Raw genomic sequence first — 20,465 nt, forward strand, 5'->3', positions numbered from 1 at the left:
TGTTTGATATTAAAATAACTGTAGGGGTGCCTGGGTGGCTCAGTCAGTTAAGCATCTGACTCTTGATTTTGGCTCAGGTCATGATCTCAGGGTCATGAGATTGAGCCCGACATTGGGCTCCACACTGGGTGTAGAGACTGCTTAAGATTCTCTCTCTCCCTCCCTCTGCCCCTCCCCTCCATTTGCACTCTATATCTCTAAAAAAAAATAAATAAATAAAAGAATAACTGCTTCCTTTGGTTAGTGTTTGCATGTATATCTTCTTCTTTTTGTTTTCAATCTTTGTGTGCTTATATTTAAGATGTGTCTCTTAGAAGCATCATATATATATATATATATATATATATATATATAATTTTTTGGGGGGTGATCTTTGTATTTTAATTTTTGCATTTAGTCCATTTACATTTAATTCAATTACTCATATATTTGGATTTGAATCTACTCTTTTACTCTTTGTTTCTTATTTGTCCCACATGGTCTGTGCCTCCTTCTATATCTCATTTCTTGCCTTCTTTAGTATTATTTTCTATCATTATATTTTCTTTTTTATTAGTATGTTTGTATTACCTTTTTTTTTTTCTCCCAGAGAAAGAGAGAGAGAGAGAGAGTGCGAGGGGAGGGGCAGAGGGAGAGGGAGAGAGAATCTCAAGGAGGCTATACACCTAACATGGAGCCTGACATGGGGCTTGATCTTACAACCTTGGGATCATGACCTGAGTCAAAATCAAGAGTCAAATGCTTACCTGACTGGGCCAGCCAGACGCCCCTGTATTGCCTTGTTTTACCATTCTCTTTGAATTAAACTAGAAATTTCAACATACATATTGACTTAATGAAAGTCTATTAGAAAATAGTACTTTTACCACTTCTCAGACAGTGCAAGGACTGTATAATACTTGAATGAACTACATTTAACATCTTCCCAGCTTTTGTGTTTAAATTTCAAAACTCAGTATGTATTTAAAACAGTGGGAGGCATTATTATTTTATAACAGTCAATTTTCATTTAGGTTTGCCTATTTACTTTTTCCTTTGCATTTAGTTCCCTCCACTTTTTTTTCTTTTCTGCTTCCACTTTGTATTATTTTCTCTGTTTCTGAAGAACACACATTAGTATTTTCATTAGTACAGGTCTTGTTGGCGATGAATTTGCTCATTCTTGTTTATATAAAGCTATTTTTATTTTTTTAAAAGATTTTATTTTTTTATTTGACAGAGAGAGAGAACACAAGTAGGCAGAGTGGCAGGCAGAGAGGGAGAAGCAGCCTCCCTGCTCAGCAGGGAGTCCGATGCGGGGCTCGATCCCAGGACCCTGAGATCATGACCTGAGCCGAAGGCAGACGTTCAACCAACTGAGCCACTGAGGCACCCCTAAAACTATTTTTATTTTGCCTTCATTTTTGAAGGATATTTACACTGAATATAGTGTTCTGAATCAGCAGATATTTCTTTTCAGCTACTGGTAATTAGTCTACTGTCTTAGGCTTCAATTTTTTGCTGTTGAAAAGCCTGCTGTCATTTTAACTGCCACTTAATTGAAGGTAACCTGTTTTCTCTTGCTATTTTTAGACTTTTCTATGTCACTGTTCTTACTCTTTTTTACTTAATGTATCTTGTTATGAACTTTTATGATTTTAATTTAATTTATGGATATTGCTTAGAATTATTATTGGTAGATTAGTGGCTTTTATTTATTTTCTTAAACTTTTTTTGTTATGTTATGTTACTCACCATACATTACATCATTAGTTTTTGATGTAGTGTTCCATGATTCATTGTTTGTGTATAACACCGAGTGCTCCATTCAGTACGTGCCTTCCTTAATACCCATCACTGGGCTAACTGATCTGCCCAACCCCTCCCCTCTAAAACCCTCAGTTTGTTTCTCAGAGTCCATAGTCTCTCATGGTTCGTCTCCCCATCTGATTCCCCCCCTTCATTTGTCCCTTCCTACTGTCTTTTTTTTTTAACATATAATGTATTATTTGTTTCAGAGGTACAGATATGTGATTCATCAGTCTTATACAATTCACAGCACTCACCATAGCACATACCTTCCCCAGTGTCTATCACCCAGCCACTCCACCCCTTCCATCCCCACCACTCCAGCAACCCTCAGTTTGTTTCCTGAGATTAAGAATTCCTCATATCAGTGAGGTCATATGATACATGTCTTTCTCTGATTGACTTATTTCACTCAGCATAATACCCTCCAGTTCCATCCACATTGTTGCAAATGGCAAGATTTCATTCCTTTTGATGGCTGCATAATATTCCATTGTATATATAGACCACATCTTCTTTATCCATTCATCTGTTGATGGACATCTTTGCTCTTTCCATAGTTTGCCTGTTGTGGACATTGCTGCTATAAACATTGTGGTGCATGTACCCCTTGAGATCCCTACATTTGTATCTTTGGGGTAAATACCCAGTAGTGCAATTGCTGGGTCATACAGTAGCTCTATTTTCAAATTTTGAGGAACCTCCATAATGTTTTTCAGAGGGGCTGCACCAGCTTGCATTCCCACCAACAGTGTAGGAGGGTTCCCCTTTCTCCACATCCTCACCAACATTTGTCGTTTCCTGACTTGTTAATTTTAGCCATTTGGTGTGAGGTGGTATCTCATTGAGGTTTTGATTTGGATTTCCCTGATGCTGAGCGATGTTGAGCACTTTTTCATGTGTCTGTGGCCATTTGGATGTCTTCTTTGGAAAAATGTCTGTTCATGTCTTCTGCCCATTTCTTGATTGGATTATTTGTTCTTTGGGTGTTGAGTTTGATAAGTTCTTTATAGATTTTGGATACTAGCCTTTCATCTGATATGTCATTTGCAAATATCTTCTCCCATTCTGTCGGTTGTCTTTTGGTTTTGTGGACTGCTTCCTTTGCTGTGCAAAGCTTTTTATCTTGATGAAGTCCCAGTAGTTTATCAGTTCCTTTTTGCCCTTGTTCCCTTGCCTTTGGCAATGTTTCTAGGAAGAAGTGGCTGTGGCTGAGGTTGAAGAGGTTGCTGTCTGTGTTCTCCTTTAGGATTTTGATGGACTCCTGTCTCACATTTACGTCTTTCAACCACTTGGAGTCTATTTTTGTGTGTGGTGTAAGGAAATGGTGCAGTTTCATTATTCTGCGTGTGGCTGTGCAATTTTCCCAGCACCATTTGTTGAAGAGACTGTCCTTTTTCCATTGGACATTCTTTCCTGCTTTGTTGAAGATGAGTTGACCATAGAGTTGAGGGTCCACTTCTGGGCTCTCTATTCTATTCCATTGATCTATGTGTCTGTTTTTGTGCCAGTACCATACTGTCTTGATCATTACAACTTTGTAATAGAGCTTGAGTCTGGAATTGTGATGCCACCAGCTTTACTTTTCTTTTTCAACATTCCTCTGGCTATTTAGGGTCTTTTCTGGTTCTATACAAATTTTAGGATTATTTGTTCCATTTCTATGAAAAAAGTTGAGGGTATTTTGATTGGGATTGCATTGAATGTGTAGATTGCTCTCGGTAAAATTGACATTTTCACAATATTTGTTCTTCCAATCCATGAGCATGGAACTTTTTCCATTTCTTTGTGTCTTCCTGAATTTTTTCATGAGTATTCTGTAGTTTCTGAGTACACATTTTTTGCCTCTTTGGTTAGATTTATTCCTAGGTATCTTATGGTTTTGAGTGCAATTGTAAACGGATCGACTCCTTAATTTCTCTTTCTTCTGTCTTGGTGTATAGAAATGCCACTGATTTCTGTGCATTGATTTTATATCCTGCCACTTTACTGAATTCCTGTATGAGTTCTAGCAGTTTTGTGGTGGAGTCTTCTGGGTTTTCCACAGAAATTTTCATAGCGTCTGCAAACAGTGAGAGTTTAACTTCTTTGCCGATTCAGATGCCTTTGATTTCTTTTTGTTGTCTGATTGCTGTGGCTAGGACTTCTAGTATTATGCTGAATAGCAGTGGTGATAGTGGACATCCCTGCCGTGTTCCTGACGTTAGGGGGAAAGCTCTCAGTTTTTCCCCATTGAGGATGATATTCGCTGTGGGTTTTTCATAGATGACTTTTATGATATTGAGGTATGTACCCTCTATCCCTGCACTATGAAGAGTTTTAATCAAGAAAGGATGCTGTACTTTGTCAAGTGCTTTTTCTGCATCTTTGGAGAGGATCATATGGTTCTTCTTTCTTTTATTAATGTATTGTATCACATTGATTGATTTGTAGATGTTGAACCAACCTTGCAGCCCAAGGATAAGTCCCACTTGGTTGTGGTGAATAATTCTTTTAATGTACTTTGGATCCTATTGGCTAGTATTTTGGTGAGAATTTTTGCATCCATGTTCATCAGGGATATTGGTCTTTAGTTCTCCTTTTTGATGGGGTCTTTGTCTGGTTTTGGGATCAAGGTAATGGTGTCCTCATAAAACGAGTTTGGAAGTTTTCCTTCCATTTCTATTTTTTGGAACAGTTTCAGGAGAATAGGTATTAATTCTTCTTTAAATGTCTGATAGAATTCCCCTGGGAAGCCATCTGGCCCTGGGCTTTTGTTTCTTGGGAGATTTTTGATGACTGCTTCAATTTCCTTAGTGGCTATAGGTCTGTTCAGGTTTTCTATTTCTTCCTGGTTCAATTTTGGTAGTTGATACATCTCTAGGAATGCACCCATTTCTTCCAGGTTATCTAATTTGCTGGCATAGAGTTGCTCATAATATGTTCTTATAATTGTTTGTATTTCTTTGGTGTTGGTTGTGATCTCTCCTCTTTCGTTCACGATTTTGTTGATTTGGGTCCTTTCTCTTTTCTTTTTGATGACTCTGGCCAGGGGTTTATCAATCTTGTTAATTCTTTCAAAGAACTAGCTCCTAGTTTCGTTGATCTGTTCTACTGTTCTTTTGGTTTCTATTTCACTGATTTCTGCTCTGATCTTTATTATTTCTTTTTTCCTCCTAGGTTTAGTCTTTATTGGCTGTTCTTTCTCCAGCTCCTTTAGGTGTAGGGTTAAGTTGTGTATTTGAAACCTTTCTTCTTTCTTGAGAAAGGCTTGTCTTGCTATATACTTTCCTCTTAGGACCGCCTTTGCTGCATTCCAAAGATTTTGAACAGTTGTGTTTTCATTTCATTGGTTTCCATGAATTTTTTTAAATTCTTCTTTAATTTCCTGGTTGACCCATTCATTCTTTAGTAGGATGCTCTTTAGCCTCCATGTATTTGAGTTCTTTCCGACTTTCCTCTTGTGATTGAGTTCTAGTTTCAAAGCATTGTGGTCTGAAAATATGCAGGGAATGATCCCAGTGTTTTGGTAGCAGTTGAGACCTTATTTGTGACCCAGGATGTGATCTATTCTGGAGAATGTTCCATGGGCATTAGAGAAGAATGTATATTCTGTTGCTTTGGGATGGAATGTTCTGAATATATTTGTGAAGTCCATTTGGTCCAGTGTGTCATTTAAGTCATTATTTCCTTGTTGATCTTTGCTTAGATGATCTGTCCATTTCAGTGAGGGGGGTGTTAAAGTCCCCCACTATTTTATATTGTTGTCAGTGTGTTTCTTTGCTTTTGTTATTAATTGGCTTATATAATTGGCTGCTCCCATGTTAGGGGCATAGATATTTACAGTTGTTAGATCTTCTTGTTGGATAGACCCTTTAAGAATCATATAGTGCCCTTCCTCATCTCTTATTTTAGTCTTTGTTTTAAAATCTAATTGTGTGATGTTAGGATTGCCACGACAGCTTTCTTTTGATGTTCATTAGCATGGTAAATGGTTTTCCACCCACTTACTTTCAATCTGAGGGTGTTTTTGCATCTAAAATGAGTCTCTTGCAGACAGCATATCGATGTGTCTTGTTTTTTTATCCAATCTGATAGCCTGTGTCTTTTGATTGGGGCATTTAGCCAATTTACATTCAGGGTAACTATTGAAAGGTATGAGTTTAGTGCTATTGTATTGCCTGTCAGGTGACTGTTCCTGTATGTTGTATGTATTCCTTTCTGGTCTATGTTACTTTTAGGCTCTGTCTTTGTTTATAGGACCCCTATTTCTTGTAGGGCTGGTTTTGTGTTTGCAAATTCTTTTAGTTTTTGTTTTTCCTAGAAGCTTTTTATCTCTCCTATTTTCAATGACAGCCTAGCTGGATATAGTATTCTTTGCTGCATATTTTTCTTGTTTAGTGCCCTGAATATAACTTGCCAGTCCTTTCTGGCCAGCCATGTCTCTGTGGATAGGTCTGTTGCCAATCTAATGTTTCTACCATTGTAGGTTACAGATCTCTTGTCCCGAGCTGCTTTCAGGATTTTCTCTGAGACTTGTAAGTTTTACTATTAGATGTCGGGGTGTTGACCTATTTTTATTGATTTTGTGAGGAGTTCTCTGTGCCTCCTGGATTTTGATGCCTGTTTCCTTTCCCAATTAGGGAAGTTTTCTGTTGTAATTTGTTCCAATATACTTTCTGCCCCCCTCTCTCTTCTTCTGGGATCCCGATTATTTTAATATTGTTTCATCTTATGCTGTCAGTTATCTCTCGAATTCTGCCCTGGTGATCCAGTAGTTGTTTATCTCTCTTTTTCTCAGCTTTTTTATTCTCCATCATTTGGTCTTCTTTATCACTAATTCTTTCTTCTGCCTCATTTATCCTAGCAGTTAGAGCCTCCATTTTTTATTGCATCTCATTAATAGCCTTTTTGATTTCAACTTGGTTAGATTTTAGTTCTTTTATTTCTTCAGAGTTTCTCTAGTATCTTCCATGGTTTTTTCGAGTCCAGCTAGTATCTTTATAATCATCATTCTGAACCCTAGTTCCCACATGTTACTAATGTCCATACTGATTAGGTCCCTTCCAGTTGGTACTGCCTCTTGTTCTTTTCTTTCGAGGTGAGTTTTTCCATCTTGTCATTTTGTCCAGGGGAAAATAGATGAGTGAGAGAATAAAATGCTAACAGGGTAACAACGACCCCAGAAAAATACACACTAAACAAATCAGAAGCGACTGAAATGGGGGTGGGGGGAGACAGGGAAGGGAAAGAAAGAAAATAAAACAATATAATCAGATATGATCAGACTGGTGAATGGATCAATGCCACACACTAGATTGTGGGCGTATTTTGTTCTGTTAGAGGAAAGTGCCTCCCAAAATTTTAAAGAAAGAAAAACTTACATATATATATATACACAAAAATAAGTATAAATATGATAAAGGGATGGACTATGAGTGTAAAGATGAAAATTATAAAAGATTTTATAAAAGGAATTGATAAGAAGTTGGTTGAAAAAAAAAAAAGGGAGAGAATGTGATCAGGCAGGAGACTAGAATAAAGCCATACACTAGAGATTTAGGATATGTTTTGGTCTGTTAGAAGAAACTGTATCCCAAAATTTTAAACATAGGAGAACTTATATATGTACTAAAAATAAGGTTGGGTATAATGTAGGGATAGAGTATGACTCTAAAAATGAAAAATAAAGAGTTTAAAAAACGGGATTGATAAGATGTTGCTTGAAAAAGGGAAAAGGAAAAATTAATAAAAATAGAAAAAGAGAAAAATTTTAAGAAAGTAACTTTGAAAGACTAAAGTATCATGGGGAAAAACAGTCATGAATTATATGTGCTGTATTCCCCTAGTGCTGGAGTTCTGCTGTTCTCATTGATCGGTAAACTTGGTCTTGTCTGGCTGTTCCTGCTGATCTTCTGGGGGAGGGTCCTGTGGTAGTGATTCTCAAATGTCTGCCTGAGGCCGAATCACACTGCCCTCGCAAGGGTCGGGGCTAAGTAATCTTGGGTTTGCTCTCGGGACCTTTTGTTCCCTTCAAGCTTTCCCTACAGCTTTGCAGGATTAGGGTGAAAATGGCGGCCTCCTAATCTCCGCCATGGTGGAGCAGAGAACTTGGTGCCCCAGTCCTCAGTGAGCCCCCAGAGAAAAGCAGTCAGTCACTCCTGTCTCCCTGGTCTCCGGCTGCACTCCGTGCTCACCCGGCCTGTGACCGAGCATTTCTATCTCTGGCACACGACCCTGTGTGGAGTCTCCAAACCCAGTACATTCCTTCAGTGCACTCCTGGGGGAGGAAGGGGAGTCTCCCCTGGTTTGCTGCTTGTTGGGTCCCTCCTGGAAGAGCAGTGGCCCGACTGTGCCGCAGATCACTATTTTTGGCAACCCCGAGCTGCGAGCCCACTCCTCCAGCCGGCTTCCCTGCTCTGATACTTGGGACGTCTGCTGTACTCAGGCACCCCTGGTCTTTCTGTGACCCTGAGAGTCTTGAGACCACACTGTCCCAGTGTGGGTTCCATCCCCCGCTTAGCCACTGGAGCAATGTCCCTCAGTGGAGCAGACTTTTAGAAGTTTCAATGTTGTGCTCCCTTGCTCTGTCACTTGCTAGTAGCCGGCTCCCCCCTGCCCCCCATCTGTCTTCCCAAATATTGCCTCGCATTCACTTCTGTGCATGTCCTACCTTCCAGAAAGTGGTCGCTTTTCTGTTCAGAGAGTTGCTGCTATTCTTTTCTTCCATCTCCTGTTGAGTTTGTAGGTGTTCTGAATGGTTTGATACCTATCTAGCTGAATTCCTGGGACCAGACGAAATTTAGATCTCCTACTCCTCCACTATCTTGCTCCTCCTCCCAATTACTGGCTTTTATAATTTTGGAAAAATTCTTATTCCATTTTTAATTTTTATTATTTTATTTTTTATTTTTTGTTTAATTTTATTTTATTAAAGATTTTTATTTATTTGAGAGAGAGCGAGAGGGAGAGAGAGAGAGCACAAGCAGGGGGTAGTGGCAGGCAGAGGGAGAAGCAGGCTCCCTGCCGAGCAAGGAGTCTGTTGTGGGACTTGATCCCAGGACTCTGGGATCATGACCTGAGCCAAAGGTAGAGGCTTAACCAACTGAGCCACCCAGGCATCCCTCTTATGCAGTTTTTTAAAACATTACCTTTATCCCATTATTTTACTTTCATCTTCTGAAATCCTGATTAAACATAACATTAGGCCTTCTTACATTATCTACCCTATTAATATTTCTTCTGTGTTTTGTATCATTTTATATCTTTTATTTTTTAATTATTTATTTAAATTAACATATAATGTATTATTTGTTTCAGGGGTACAGTTCTGTGATTCATCAGTCTTACACAATATCCAGGATTCACAACACATACCCTTCCCAGTGTCCATCACCCAGCCATCCCATCTCCAACCCACTTCCCCTTTCCCCTCAAGAAATCCTCAATTTGTTTCCTAAGTTTAAGAGTCTCTTATGGTTTTTCTCCCTTTCTGGTTTCATTTTGTTTCATTTTTCCTCTCTTCCCCTATGATCCTCTGCCTTTTTTCTTAAATTCTGCATATGAGTGAGAACATATAATAATTGTCTTTCTCTGATCGACTCATTTTGCTTATCATAATACCTCTAGTTCCATTTAATCTCTTTTAGCTGCTTTCTGGGTAACTTTTTTTCAATCAGTCTTCTAATTCACTAGCTCTTTTTTTCTGTATCCTATCAGCTACCAAACATGTACATTGAGATCTTAGTTTTGGTTATTTATCTTTTCATTTCTAGAAGTTCTGTTTTTGTTTTGTTTTGTTTTTTTAATAGTCTTTGCTTTCTTTTAGTTTATAGTATAATCTGTAGATGTTTTTCATGTTCTTTTATCTTTTTTAATCATTAGAGGTGTACTTGTTTTATATTTGTGCCTGATAATTCTGGTATCAGAGATCCAAATTGGAATTTTTTCCTGTATGTTCTCGTTTATGGTGCCCCATTTTTTTGGTGCCTGATTATTTTTGACTATGTGCTTTTCATTGCCCTTGAATGATTATTTGTGTAGTTTCACTATGGGCTAGGATGAAGGCATTTTTCTCTAGATATTATTTTTTGCATTTATTTTTGCCAGTTGTGTGTGCACTGTTTATAGGAAAAACACTCCTCTCTCTTTTACTTTCATACTACTATCATATTCAGAACTCTGTACATTGGGGCACTTCAGTGGCTCAGTTGGTTAAGTATCTGACTTCGGGTCAGGTCATCATCTCAGGGTCTTGGGTTCGAGCCCCATGTCAGGCTCCCTGCTCAGTGGGGAGTTTGCTTCTCCCTTTTCCCCTGCCCCCCACTCGTGCTCTCTCTCTCTCTCAAACCCTCCCCCCCCCAAAAAAACCCCAAACCTCTCTGCACCACTTTTGACACCAGATGTGTGGGCTTCTACACCAAGCAATTCTTCAACGACATCTGGGTGTCCTACGGTTCGGTTCTATTCTGATTACAGCTGGAGTTAGTGTAGACCACACAGGTTAGGGCTGAGTCTCATAAATCTACCACTTCCTCTTTAGATACCAATTGGAAGTCTAGCTTGTCACTTGTAGTTCTGACCAACTGGCTATGAATCAGAGGTTCCCATGACCCCATCCTTGGGTTCGATTAACTTGTATCATCCTCCTGACATGTATGTTTAGCTACCTGGAAGCTCCCCAAACCTTGTACTTTTGGAATTTTTATGGAGGTTTCATCATGTAGGCATACTCAGTCTTTAACTCAATTGCCAGTACTTCCCTACTTCCCAGAGGATGGGGATGGGGTGGAAGTTTCAAGCTTTTAATTATGGTGTAGTCTTTCTGGTGATCAGTCTTCATCCTGATGCTATCTAGGAGCGCACTAAGAGAGTTACCTCATTAAAACAAAAGACATTCATATCACCCAAGAAATGCCAAGGGATTTAGAAGCTCTGTGAGAAACTGGGGTCAAAGACCAAATATTAGAACAAAAAATGGTCCTAGTGCTCTTATAGGGTTTTAAGAGATCTTTCCCAGGAACTAAGGGCAGAGAACAATATATATATTTTCTATTATTTTACACACCATTAATCAGAATCTACTTAAACTTAGTTCAAAGCTTAACATTCCCTGACCCACCCAGACTACATGTTTGCAAATCTCTGTGCAAGGGCTTCAGTCAACTCCAGACTTCTCAGTGGTAGTTTTTTTCTTTCTAAGTCCTCTTATCCCTGTCCTCTTCCTCCTCCTTATTCTTTTCTCCGCCTTGATCCAAGGCAGTCTTGAATGTACTTGGAGTTGGGGTGGGAGGTAAGAGAGGACTTGCATAGTTCTGAATCAGCTCCACTGTGAGAGCATTAGCCCTTTCAATCCCCAGCTTATTGTGGGAAGTGTCTCTTATGAAACTCTCACCTCTGATAGGCTCTGGGCTTGACTTACGTCTCTCTTTGATGCCATTTAACCAAACTCCTGTGTACTAGTGTTGGCAAATGCTCACAGTACAGTAATAACAGCATTAGTCCTCAGTTTACCCCGGAATTTAGCTTGGGACTTTTTATAAGGTTTTAATGTTTTTAAGGTGGTGTTTCTTCATATTTTATCGAACATTTTTAGTAAATTAAGTAGGAGAATTACTCTGAATAATTTAGTCTGCCATTATCAGAAAACTTTGATAATCTCTTTAGCATTATATTCTAGTTTATAATTTCTCTTTTATCAGCTGAATCTAGTAGGCTGTTGAAATCTATATGTCAAGTTTAAAATTTTTAATTATTATATTTCTTATTTTTAGAAGCTCCATTTTGTTCTTCTTTAAGTCGGCCTGGTCATTTTATCATTTTTTGTCCCTTAATTATATTTTCAATATCTCTTTTCTTAATTTCTTTGAGCATAAATACGTTTTTTATTCTATATCTGATTATTCCATTATTTGAGGCCTTTGTAGGTCATGGTATGCTTTCTTATATTTGGCTGGCTTTTAGTCTGTTATTTTTGGTGGTTCATTTCTCATGTATTTTGTAAATCTTTTTTTGTTTGTTTTTTAAACTATGGGCTCATGTTAATTGGAATGTGGGAGTTCTCTGAGGTCTGGTAAGTTAACATGTGTTTTTCTACGGAGTATTCGCATTTGTTTTTTGATGGGTTTTGGAAGCTCTGCAACACCAAGATCGTGTGTGTGTGTGTGTGTGTGTGTGTGTGTGTGTGTGTGTGTGTGTGTGTGTGTTTTCAGACCACACAGATAATAAGAATTCTCCCTTAAACTTGTCTGAACATAGTTTTTGTTCATGAATTTTCTAGTGAGTGTTTTCTTCCTTTACATTTATAGCCATAGCTGAGACTTGCAAGTTTCCTGTTTCTTTGTACTGAGTGGCCTTTTCTAGTTTTCCCTTTCACTGGGCATGTTATTCCTTGAGATACCTTACTTTTTTTTGTGGGAAAATCTCTAATATATTTTCTCATGTTGTATTGTCCCCAGATTTCATTCCTTGTCCTTTATGCACAGAGACCTTCAAAACCAAAGTTGGCAGTAGCATGCATTAGCAGATACCTCTGGGTACCATCTACCTTCAGGACTCATTTGCCTATCTGGATTTAACCTTTTTCTTACTTCTTTTTTTTTTTTTTTTTTAAAGATTTTATTTATTTATTTGAGAGAGAGAGAATGAGAGATAGAGAGCACGAGAGGGAAGAGAGTCAGAGGGAGAAGCAGACTCCCTGCCGAGCAGGGAGCCCGATGTGGGACTCGATCCCGGGACTCCAGGATCATGACCTGAGCCGAAGGCAGTCGCTTAACCAACTGAGCCACCCAGGCGCCCCTTTTTCTTACTTCTTTAACCTTAGGTTATTTCTCTTATTCTCCTACCACCTCAGTGTACATTGGAAAAACTTTTTTAACCCTTTATTCAACATTCTTAAGGAAGGCTCTTCAGGATATCTCATTACCTCATTGCCTTAATATTTCTCAAATGTTACTTTTAATGTTTCTTTTATAGGATTCAGTTTAGCTGCATTTAAAAGAAACAAGAGGAAACTAGAGCTGGCAGAAAGGGTGGAAACAGATTTCATTCAACTAAAGAAAAGAAGACAATCAAGTGAAAAGGTCAGGAGGTGTTTGAAATGTTAATCATTAATGTATCATAATGATATCTATATCTGCATTTAGACATATAAGCTTTAGAATAGTACTTTCCAGTAGAAATACAATGCATGCCACATATGTACTTTTAAGTTTTCTAGTAGCTACATTTAAAAAAAAGTAGGAAGAAACAGGTGAAATTAATTTTAATGATTATTTTATGTAAACCAGTGAATCCAAAATGTCCCTTCAAAAATTTAACCAGTGAAAAAATTATTAGTGAGCTGTTTTCTTTTTTCTTTCTTTTTTTTTTTTTATTAAGTCTTTAAAACCAGTGTGTATTTTATACTTACAACACATCTCAGTTATGGCACTAAGTTTTCATTAGAAATATTTGGTTTGTACTTAAATTTCATAAAATTAACAGTTGAAAAAGTAGGTCTACATAACAGGTTATTCTAAACATACTTTAAACTTTCTAGTAATTGAATATGTTTTAAAATTAAAATAGTTAACATTTAGTAAAATTAAAAATTCAGTTTCTCATATGCTCTTGCCACATTTTAAGTGCTCAGTAGCTACATGTGGCCCATGACTACTGTTTTGGTTCTTGCAGTTCTAGATAGTGATTCTTAACATGGCTGATTAGAGAGTAGAGTGTGTTATAAGGAAATGTATATATTGGATTCATGTAGATATTTTTACATTCTAATTACATGTCTCTGTTTTTTAGTCTTTTGCATTCTTTGTTTGCATTTTGCACATTAGTGTACCATCATGAGTCTTTGTGTCCCATTTCTTAGGTGTTTTGAGGGGTAGAAAGAAGCTGAAAGCCACAACATTCTTGCTCAGCCCATAGCTTGAGGGTTTGTTATCACACAATTCATGATGGGTGTCTCACATCACAGGCATTTGATGTACTTTGACATCTCATTTTTTTTTTTAAGATTTTATTTATTTGAGAGATTGAGAATGAGAGATAGCATGAGACGGAAGAGGGTCAGAGGGAGAAACAGACTCCCTGCTGAGCAGGGAGCCCGATGTGGGACTCGATCCCGGGACTCTAGGACCATGACCTGAGCCGAAGGCAGTTGCTTAACCAACTGAGCCACCCAGGCGCCCTACTTTGACATCTCATTAATGTTCTTTATTGGTTATTCCTTTTATAATTGCTCATATATTGGTTTATGCTTTCTGTCACAGTTTTATATTATTTACTCTATATAAATGCATAAGTTATCTTTCATAGTGATATATATTTTCCCAGTATGTTGCTACAGGGAACAATTAATCAAACATTTTGGTCCAAATCTTTTCATTTTTCTGCCAGAAAAGAGTAGGAGATTAGGAGGTGAGTGAACAAATTAGTAAGTAGGTCTTGGTGAAAATGGATAGTAGTGTGGTTCCATTTCTTAGGTTTCTTTATCCCATGTGATATCTGAGTGAGCAAATGTAAGACTTTTGACCTTTTAAAAAACTGTGATACAGTTTGCATGGCAGTGAGTAATTTAATCATTTTTATAAATGTGTATACCCATGTAACCCTCACACCTGTCAAGATGTAGAACATTTCCAGTTCTTTTTGTGCTTCCTTCCAACCAGTCTCTACCTTCTACAGGCAACTGCTGCTCTGATTTTTCTCACCATAGATGTTTTGTACTGTTCTTAAACTTTATATAGTTGAAATCATACAGAAGTTACTCTTTTCTGTTTGGTTGATTTCACAAAGTGCTTTTGAGACACTTATCACCGGCTCATTCTTTTTTATGTACTGAGTAATTAATATTCCCTAGTATGAATATACTATAATTTGTTTTTCCATTCTCCTTTTGATGGGCATTTGGTTTGATTTTAACTATTGTGAATAAAGTTGCTCTGAACGGTCTTTTTTTTTTTTTAAGATTATTTATTTATTTATTTATTTGACAGAGAGAGAGAGAGAGAGAGAGCACAAGCAGGGGGAGCAGTAGGTAGCGGGAGAGGGAGAAGTAGGCTCCCCGCTGAGCAAGGAGCCCAACCCAGGGCTTGGTCCCAGGCCCCTGGGATCGTGACCTGAGCTGAAGGCAGACGCTTAACGACTGAGCCACCCAGGTGCCCCTGCTGTGAACATTCTTATACAGATTTTTTTTTTTTTAGACATGAGTTTAGGATTTTTATGCAGAGAAATACCAGTTGATCTCATAGGGAATATATTTAGCGAGTCTTATTCAGAAGACCCATTTTTTTCTTCAGAAAATATTTATTAAGCAGTTACTCTTGGTATGGAGCTGGATAGTAAGAAAAGCAGTAGTGAACAAGGTGGAGGAAATTTGTGCAATAATGAAACTTCACATTTTAGTGGATAGAAACAAATATAGAAGTATATAATTAAGTAAGCTAGTTACCATGTTTGGTAACTGTTAGGAAGGAAGAAACTCCCCATAAAATGATGTGATACAGAGTAATTTGGATGTGAGAGACACAAAAGAGCCCCAAAGGAAGACTCCTTTAGTTAGTGATCAAAACAGGTCTCTCTGAGGACATAATATTTGAAAAATAAGATGTGCGTTTTATGAAGAGTCAGTAGAACTCATTCCAGGCAGAATGAACTGCATGTGCAATGGCCCTGGTGGGGAGTTGGCATATTGGAGGGATGGAGAAGAGCCATCAGTGTGCCTAACGCAGAGTGCAAGGGGAGAATGGTATGAAATGTGGCTGGAGAGGTAGCTAGGTGCTGGTTCCATTAGGATCTGGTAGATATGGCAAGGAGTTTCTGTTTTATTTCGTGAATAATGAGTAGCCATTGAAGAATTAAAAGTAGAGAAGTGATGCTGTCTTATTCACATTTTACAGAGTTCTCTTGGGCTGTTTTGTGTTGTATGGATCGAGGGTGGGGGCAAGAAGAGAAGTGAGACTAGTTAGGAAGTTATTACAGTTGGGAGATGGTGACAACGTGGACTGATAGGGATGAAATTGGAGAGAAGTGAATATATCAGGGATATCTTTTGAAAGTTCCTAGAAAGACAGGCAGCATTGCTGCCTTAGGTATTGGCAAAGAAGAGAGAAGAATGAAAGGTTTTAGCTTCAGGGACTGAGTAGTGCCATTTACTGAGGTGAGGAGGCCTGGAGGAGGCATGGCTTCATGGTGATAGAGGTAGGAAGTGGAAATTTGGCCCATTTTCCTTTAATGGACTCAGATTAACCAATACTTTCCATTTTCGCCTTAAGACACATTACCTGATGCCAACAGCACACTAAACACCCTAAAGCTAATAGACCATCATTTAGTGTACCATGCTCCTCTGCTCCTTTCAGTTGAATTATGTGCCACCAAAAGCCCCATTATACTTGTTATTATCATTGTAATTATTATTGTAATTACATAATTCATTAAGTGTCACATAAACTGATGAATACTGAGTTTAAAAAGAGAGTTGTGGGTTTGAAAATGAAGACTGTTGTTTGAGAACTAACTTGAAAAAATAGAGTTGGTTCTTAAAAAATTGCCATAGAATTAAGTATAGGCAAGCCAGCTGTAAAAGATTGAGAAAAATCATAAAAATCTAAAAGCATTCTGGGTGTGTTGTTAGTGTCTTTATGTTCTTGTTCTATTTTAGATAAAACGAAACTTGAAATCACAGGACAATTCAGTGTATTTTAGTTTATGTAAGAAAGATGATACAGAACATTTAGTTGTGGGCCTGCATTCAAAGAAAAGGCTTTGGTCTTATATAAAAAGATTGGCTAATGAATGAATCTTTGTGTTTTAAATAAAAAGAAAATGTTTAAGTTATGTGTACTTTGTTTTTAAATGATTCTCCACTTTACCCAGAGAATATTCAACTTTACAAAAATTTAACCAACCACTCACCATACTGGTTAGGAGGATCTTTCAATAAAAAGCTTGGTATAGCAGGAGGAAAGATTAACTGTGGAGTTGGGTTATATGCATCTGAAGCTTATGGACAGATCAGAAGGGAGAGTCCCACTTGGAAATTATTGGCATCAAAAGGAACATAAATACATGTGGCTAGATGAGCTCACTTAGGAGTGAGAGAAGATAGGGGTCTGAAAATTGGACCCTGGACCGGTTCAACATGTACAAGTTGGGAAGAGGAAAACCCAGCAAAAGGAGAAAGAAGATGCAGTGAGTGAGACAGTTGTATCACCAGGAGAGTGTCTAGGAAGCCAAGCGAGGAGCAGTTCATCACCTGGGTGGAGTGCTGCTAAGAGGACAGAGGACTGATCATTGGATTTAGCAACCGGAGACTGTGGGCCTAGATAAGGACAGTTTCTGTGACGTAGTGGATTGTGGACCAGTGTGGCAGGGGTTAGTCAAGGAGAACAAGGGTGAAGATAACTCTTGAGAAGTTTTGCCATGGCGTGGTAAGAGAGAGAGATCTGAGGTCAAGAGACTCTACCATTGTCAGTTATGGTCTGTGAATTCAATGAGTAATTTAACATACAAAGGCTCAGTTTTCCTTTCCTTTCCTTTCCCTTTCCCTTTCCTTCTTCCTTTTTAAGATTTTATTTATTTGAGAGAGAGAGAGAGAGAGAGAGAGAAAGCACAGAGGGCGGAGGGTCAGAGGGAGAAGTGGGCTCCCCGCTCAGTGGGGTGCATGATGCGGGACTCAGTCTTGGGACTCTGGGATCATGATCTGAGCCGAAGGCAGATGCTTAACTGACTGAGCCAGCCAGGTGCCCGAAGGCTCAGTTTTCTTATCTTTAAATGAAAATTGTGATAGTCTCATGGGGAACAAAAGTGATAATAGATGTTCAAGTGCTTTGTGGCTATCATTGACTTAATCAGACACAATAGTCTTTGCCACAGTGACCTTCATCCTTAAAGTCACTTAGCCAAGAAGAAGAAAAAGGAAGGGGGGAGGCGCCTGGGTGGCTCAGTCATTAAGCGTCTGCCTTTGGCTCAGGTCATGGTTCCAGGGTCCTGGGATCGAGCCCCGCGTCAGGCTCCCTGCTCAGTGGGAAGCCTGCTTCTTCCTCTTCCACTCCCCCCGCTTGTGTTCCTACTCCCGTTATCTCTCTGTGAAATAAATAAATAAAATCTTAAAAAAAAAAAAAAAAAGGAAAGGAGGGAGGAAGGTAAAGAAAACTGCTGCCCAAATTAATTACCCTGTGTGGAGTATTTTAGATATCTTAAAGGACAGGAAAATTATTTTTTATTTTATATTATTATTAACATATAATGTATTATTTGTTTCAGGGGTACAGGTCTGTGATTCATCCGTCTTACACAATACACAGCACTCACCACAACACATACCCTCCCCAATGTCCATCATCCAGCCACCCCATCCCTCCTACCCCCACCACTCCAGCAACCCTCAGTTTGTTTCCTGAGATTGAGTCTCTTATGGTTTGTCTCCCTCTCTGGTTTTGTCTTGTTTCATTTTTTCCTCTCTTCCCCTATGATCCTCTGCCTTGTTTCTCAAATTCCACATATCAGTGAGATCGTATGATAACTGTCTTTCTCTGATTGACTTATTTCACTTAGCATAATACCCTCTAGTTCAGTCCACATCGTTGCAAATGGCAAGATTTCATTTTTTGATGGCTGCATAATACTCCATTTTATATATACACACACACACACACACACACACACACACACACACACACACACACACACACACACACATATATATCACATCTTCTTTATGCATTCATGTCGATGGACAGCTGGGCTCTTTCCATAGTTTGGCTATTGTGGACATTGTTGCTATAAACATTGGGGTGCATGTACCCCTTCAAATCACTACATTTGTATCTTTGGGGTAAATACCCAGCAGTGCAATTGCTGGGTTGTAGGGTAGCTCTAGTTTCAGCTTTTTGAGGAACCTCCATACTATTTTCCAGTGTCTGCACCAGCTTGCATTCCCACCAACAGTGTAGGAGGTTCCCCTTTCTGACAGGAAAATATTTTTAATATTCAGAATATATGAGCTTTAATACATACAAAGCTCTGTGTTTGACACTGGCCTACAAAAAATAATGGGGACCCAAGCCCCTGTCATTAAAGAAAGATGCTGGCCAGAGGCTTTGTTTTATAGATTAATGCTGCATAACCTTGGTAGGCCTTATCTCAATAGTAAAGATAATAAAACATGCTCACAGAAAGAAAAGACCCCCAGATAATGAGCCAGTGGGGCAGAAAATTATAATTTTTAAGAGAAGTGTAGTAATTTTTTAGAGATATGACAGGAAAGGACAAATAGCTATTTTCTAAATCAGCATGTATTTAGTTTATTTCTCCTTATCCTATGTGTAGCTTCAGCATAGTTTTGGGTAGCCAGCATCGATTGAGGCCCAGGACTACTGTTTGTTCCAGCTATACAATATAACCTATGAGTTGGGTATATAAATATAATAAAAAGAATAGTGTGTTTGGTAACTTTCCTAATGTTGATATTTTTTGTTACTCAGTGTTGAAGGAGATAAACATTATCTTGAAGAGTATATGATAGAGTAAGTCAGTATTTTTAATCCCTAAAATAAATCAATTAGAAATTTTTGTTGCATTGATATTTCTTGTTATTCTTTAAAAAAGTAATTGATTGTACCGACATTGCCACAATACTAAGAAATAAAAATTAAAGCAAGAGAAATATTTAATAGCTTGCTATCTCACTAAATTGTAGTGATTTGATTTTTCTCAGTCTTTGATCATTTACATTTACATTTGACTTAGTTTAAAATAAGAATAGTTAGTTAACCCATGGAATGTTTTTGGCGGCAAACAATAGAAAACCTGATTGTGGTTAGGATATGCATATTTGTCTTCCTTCTCCCTGGCCTATTGCCATGTAATAAAAAGTTTGGAGATGGTTGGTTGTTGGCGTTAGCTTAGGTTTCCAATGATGCTAGAGCCAACATATCTGGGATTCTCTTGGGCCTTTCTCTCATGCCTTTTACCTTATGGATGTAATATGGCTCCTACAATTTTAGATGTCACATCTGCATTCAAGGTGAGAAGAAGCGAGATGATAGGTGTGGGGAGACTATTGCCAGATGTATTGGTTACTTTTTAAATCTGGGATGTGAGTTTTCCAGAGTCTCCCTATAGACTTCCCCTTAGTTATATTTTGGGGAGTAGTGGAGAAGGGGCACAATTCAGTCACTTGGCTTTTCTTGGCTGTAAGAGAGCTTAGAAAGTTCAGTGGGTTATCCTAATGACTGTCTTATATAGCTCATGGCTTGCTCCTGGACACTTTGTCTTCCCAAACAAAATAGTGGTTTTGTTGTCAAAGGAGGGGGAGAAGAGTGGTTGTTAGGTAGGCAATTTATAGAATATAGTGTAAGGGCTTTATTATTTCCTTCCCCACAATTGACATGCCCCTTATTACTATAAACGGATACTGGGTTAAGAAGCTAATCTACACATAAACCAAATAAAAACACATTTTATCTTGACTTTTCAGGATATATAGATTTTAAGATATAATATTAAAACACGAGGAATATAAATTCTTAGAAATTGTCTTTTCTTGGTAAGTGGCATCTGTTTCAACCTTGTTTATTTTTCATGACTTAGAGGGAAGACATGCTGGAGAATGAAACATTTACTGTTTAACTATAGTGCTGTATATATAATATAAAAATAGTAATTGTTCTTTCCCTTATGGTATATAGACAGTCCATACTTTG

The 20,465-nt window shown here is 38.2% G+C and overlaps 1 protein-coding gene across 10 annotated transcripts in view; it reads left to right on the forward strand.

Moving 5' to 3' along the window:
- TASP1 (taspase 1) overlaps nucleotides 1-20,465 on the forward strand; it is a 295,328-nt gene that overhangs the window by 87,082 nt on the left and 187,781 nt on the right. For all 10 annotated transcript variants that reach the window (XR_003524673.2, XM_027622321.2, XM_027622326.2 and 7 more), the window contains one exon: nucleotides 12,742-12,848. Coding sequence is in view for 9 of the 10 variants with exons in the window: in XM_027622321.2 (XP_027478122.1) it covers nucleotides 12,742-12,848 (107 nt within the window). In the remaining variant the exon portion in view is untranslated. The remainder of the gene's footprint in view (nucleotides 1-12,741; nucleotides 12,849-20,465) is intronic.

Source organism: Zalophus californianus, chromosome 8 (assembly GCF_009762305.2).
Source record: "Zalophus californianus isolate mZalCal1 chromosome 8, mZalCal1.pri.v2, whole genome shotgun sequence".
Taxonomy (NCBI): Eukaryota; Metazoa; Chordata; class Mammalia; order Carnivora; family Otariidae; genus Zalophus; species Zalophus californianus.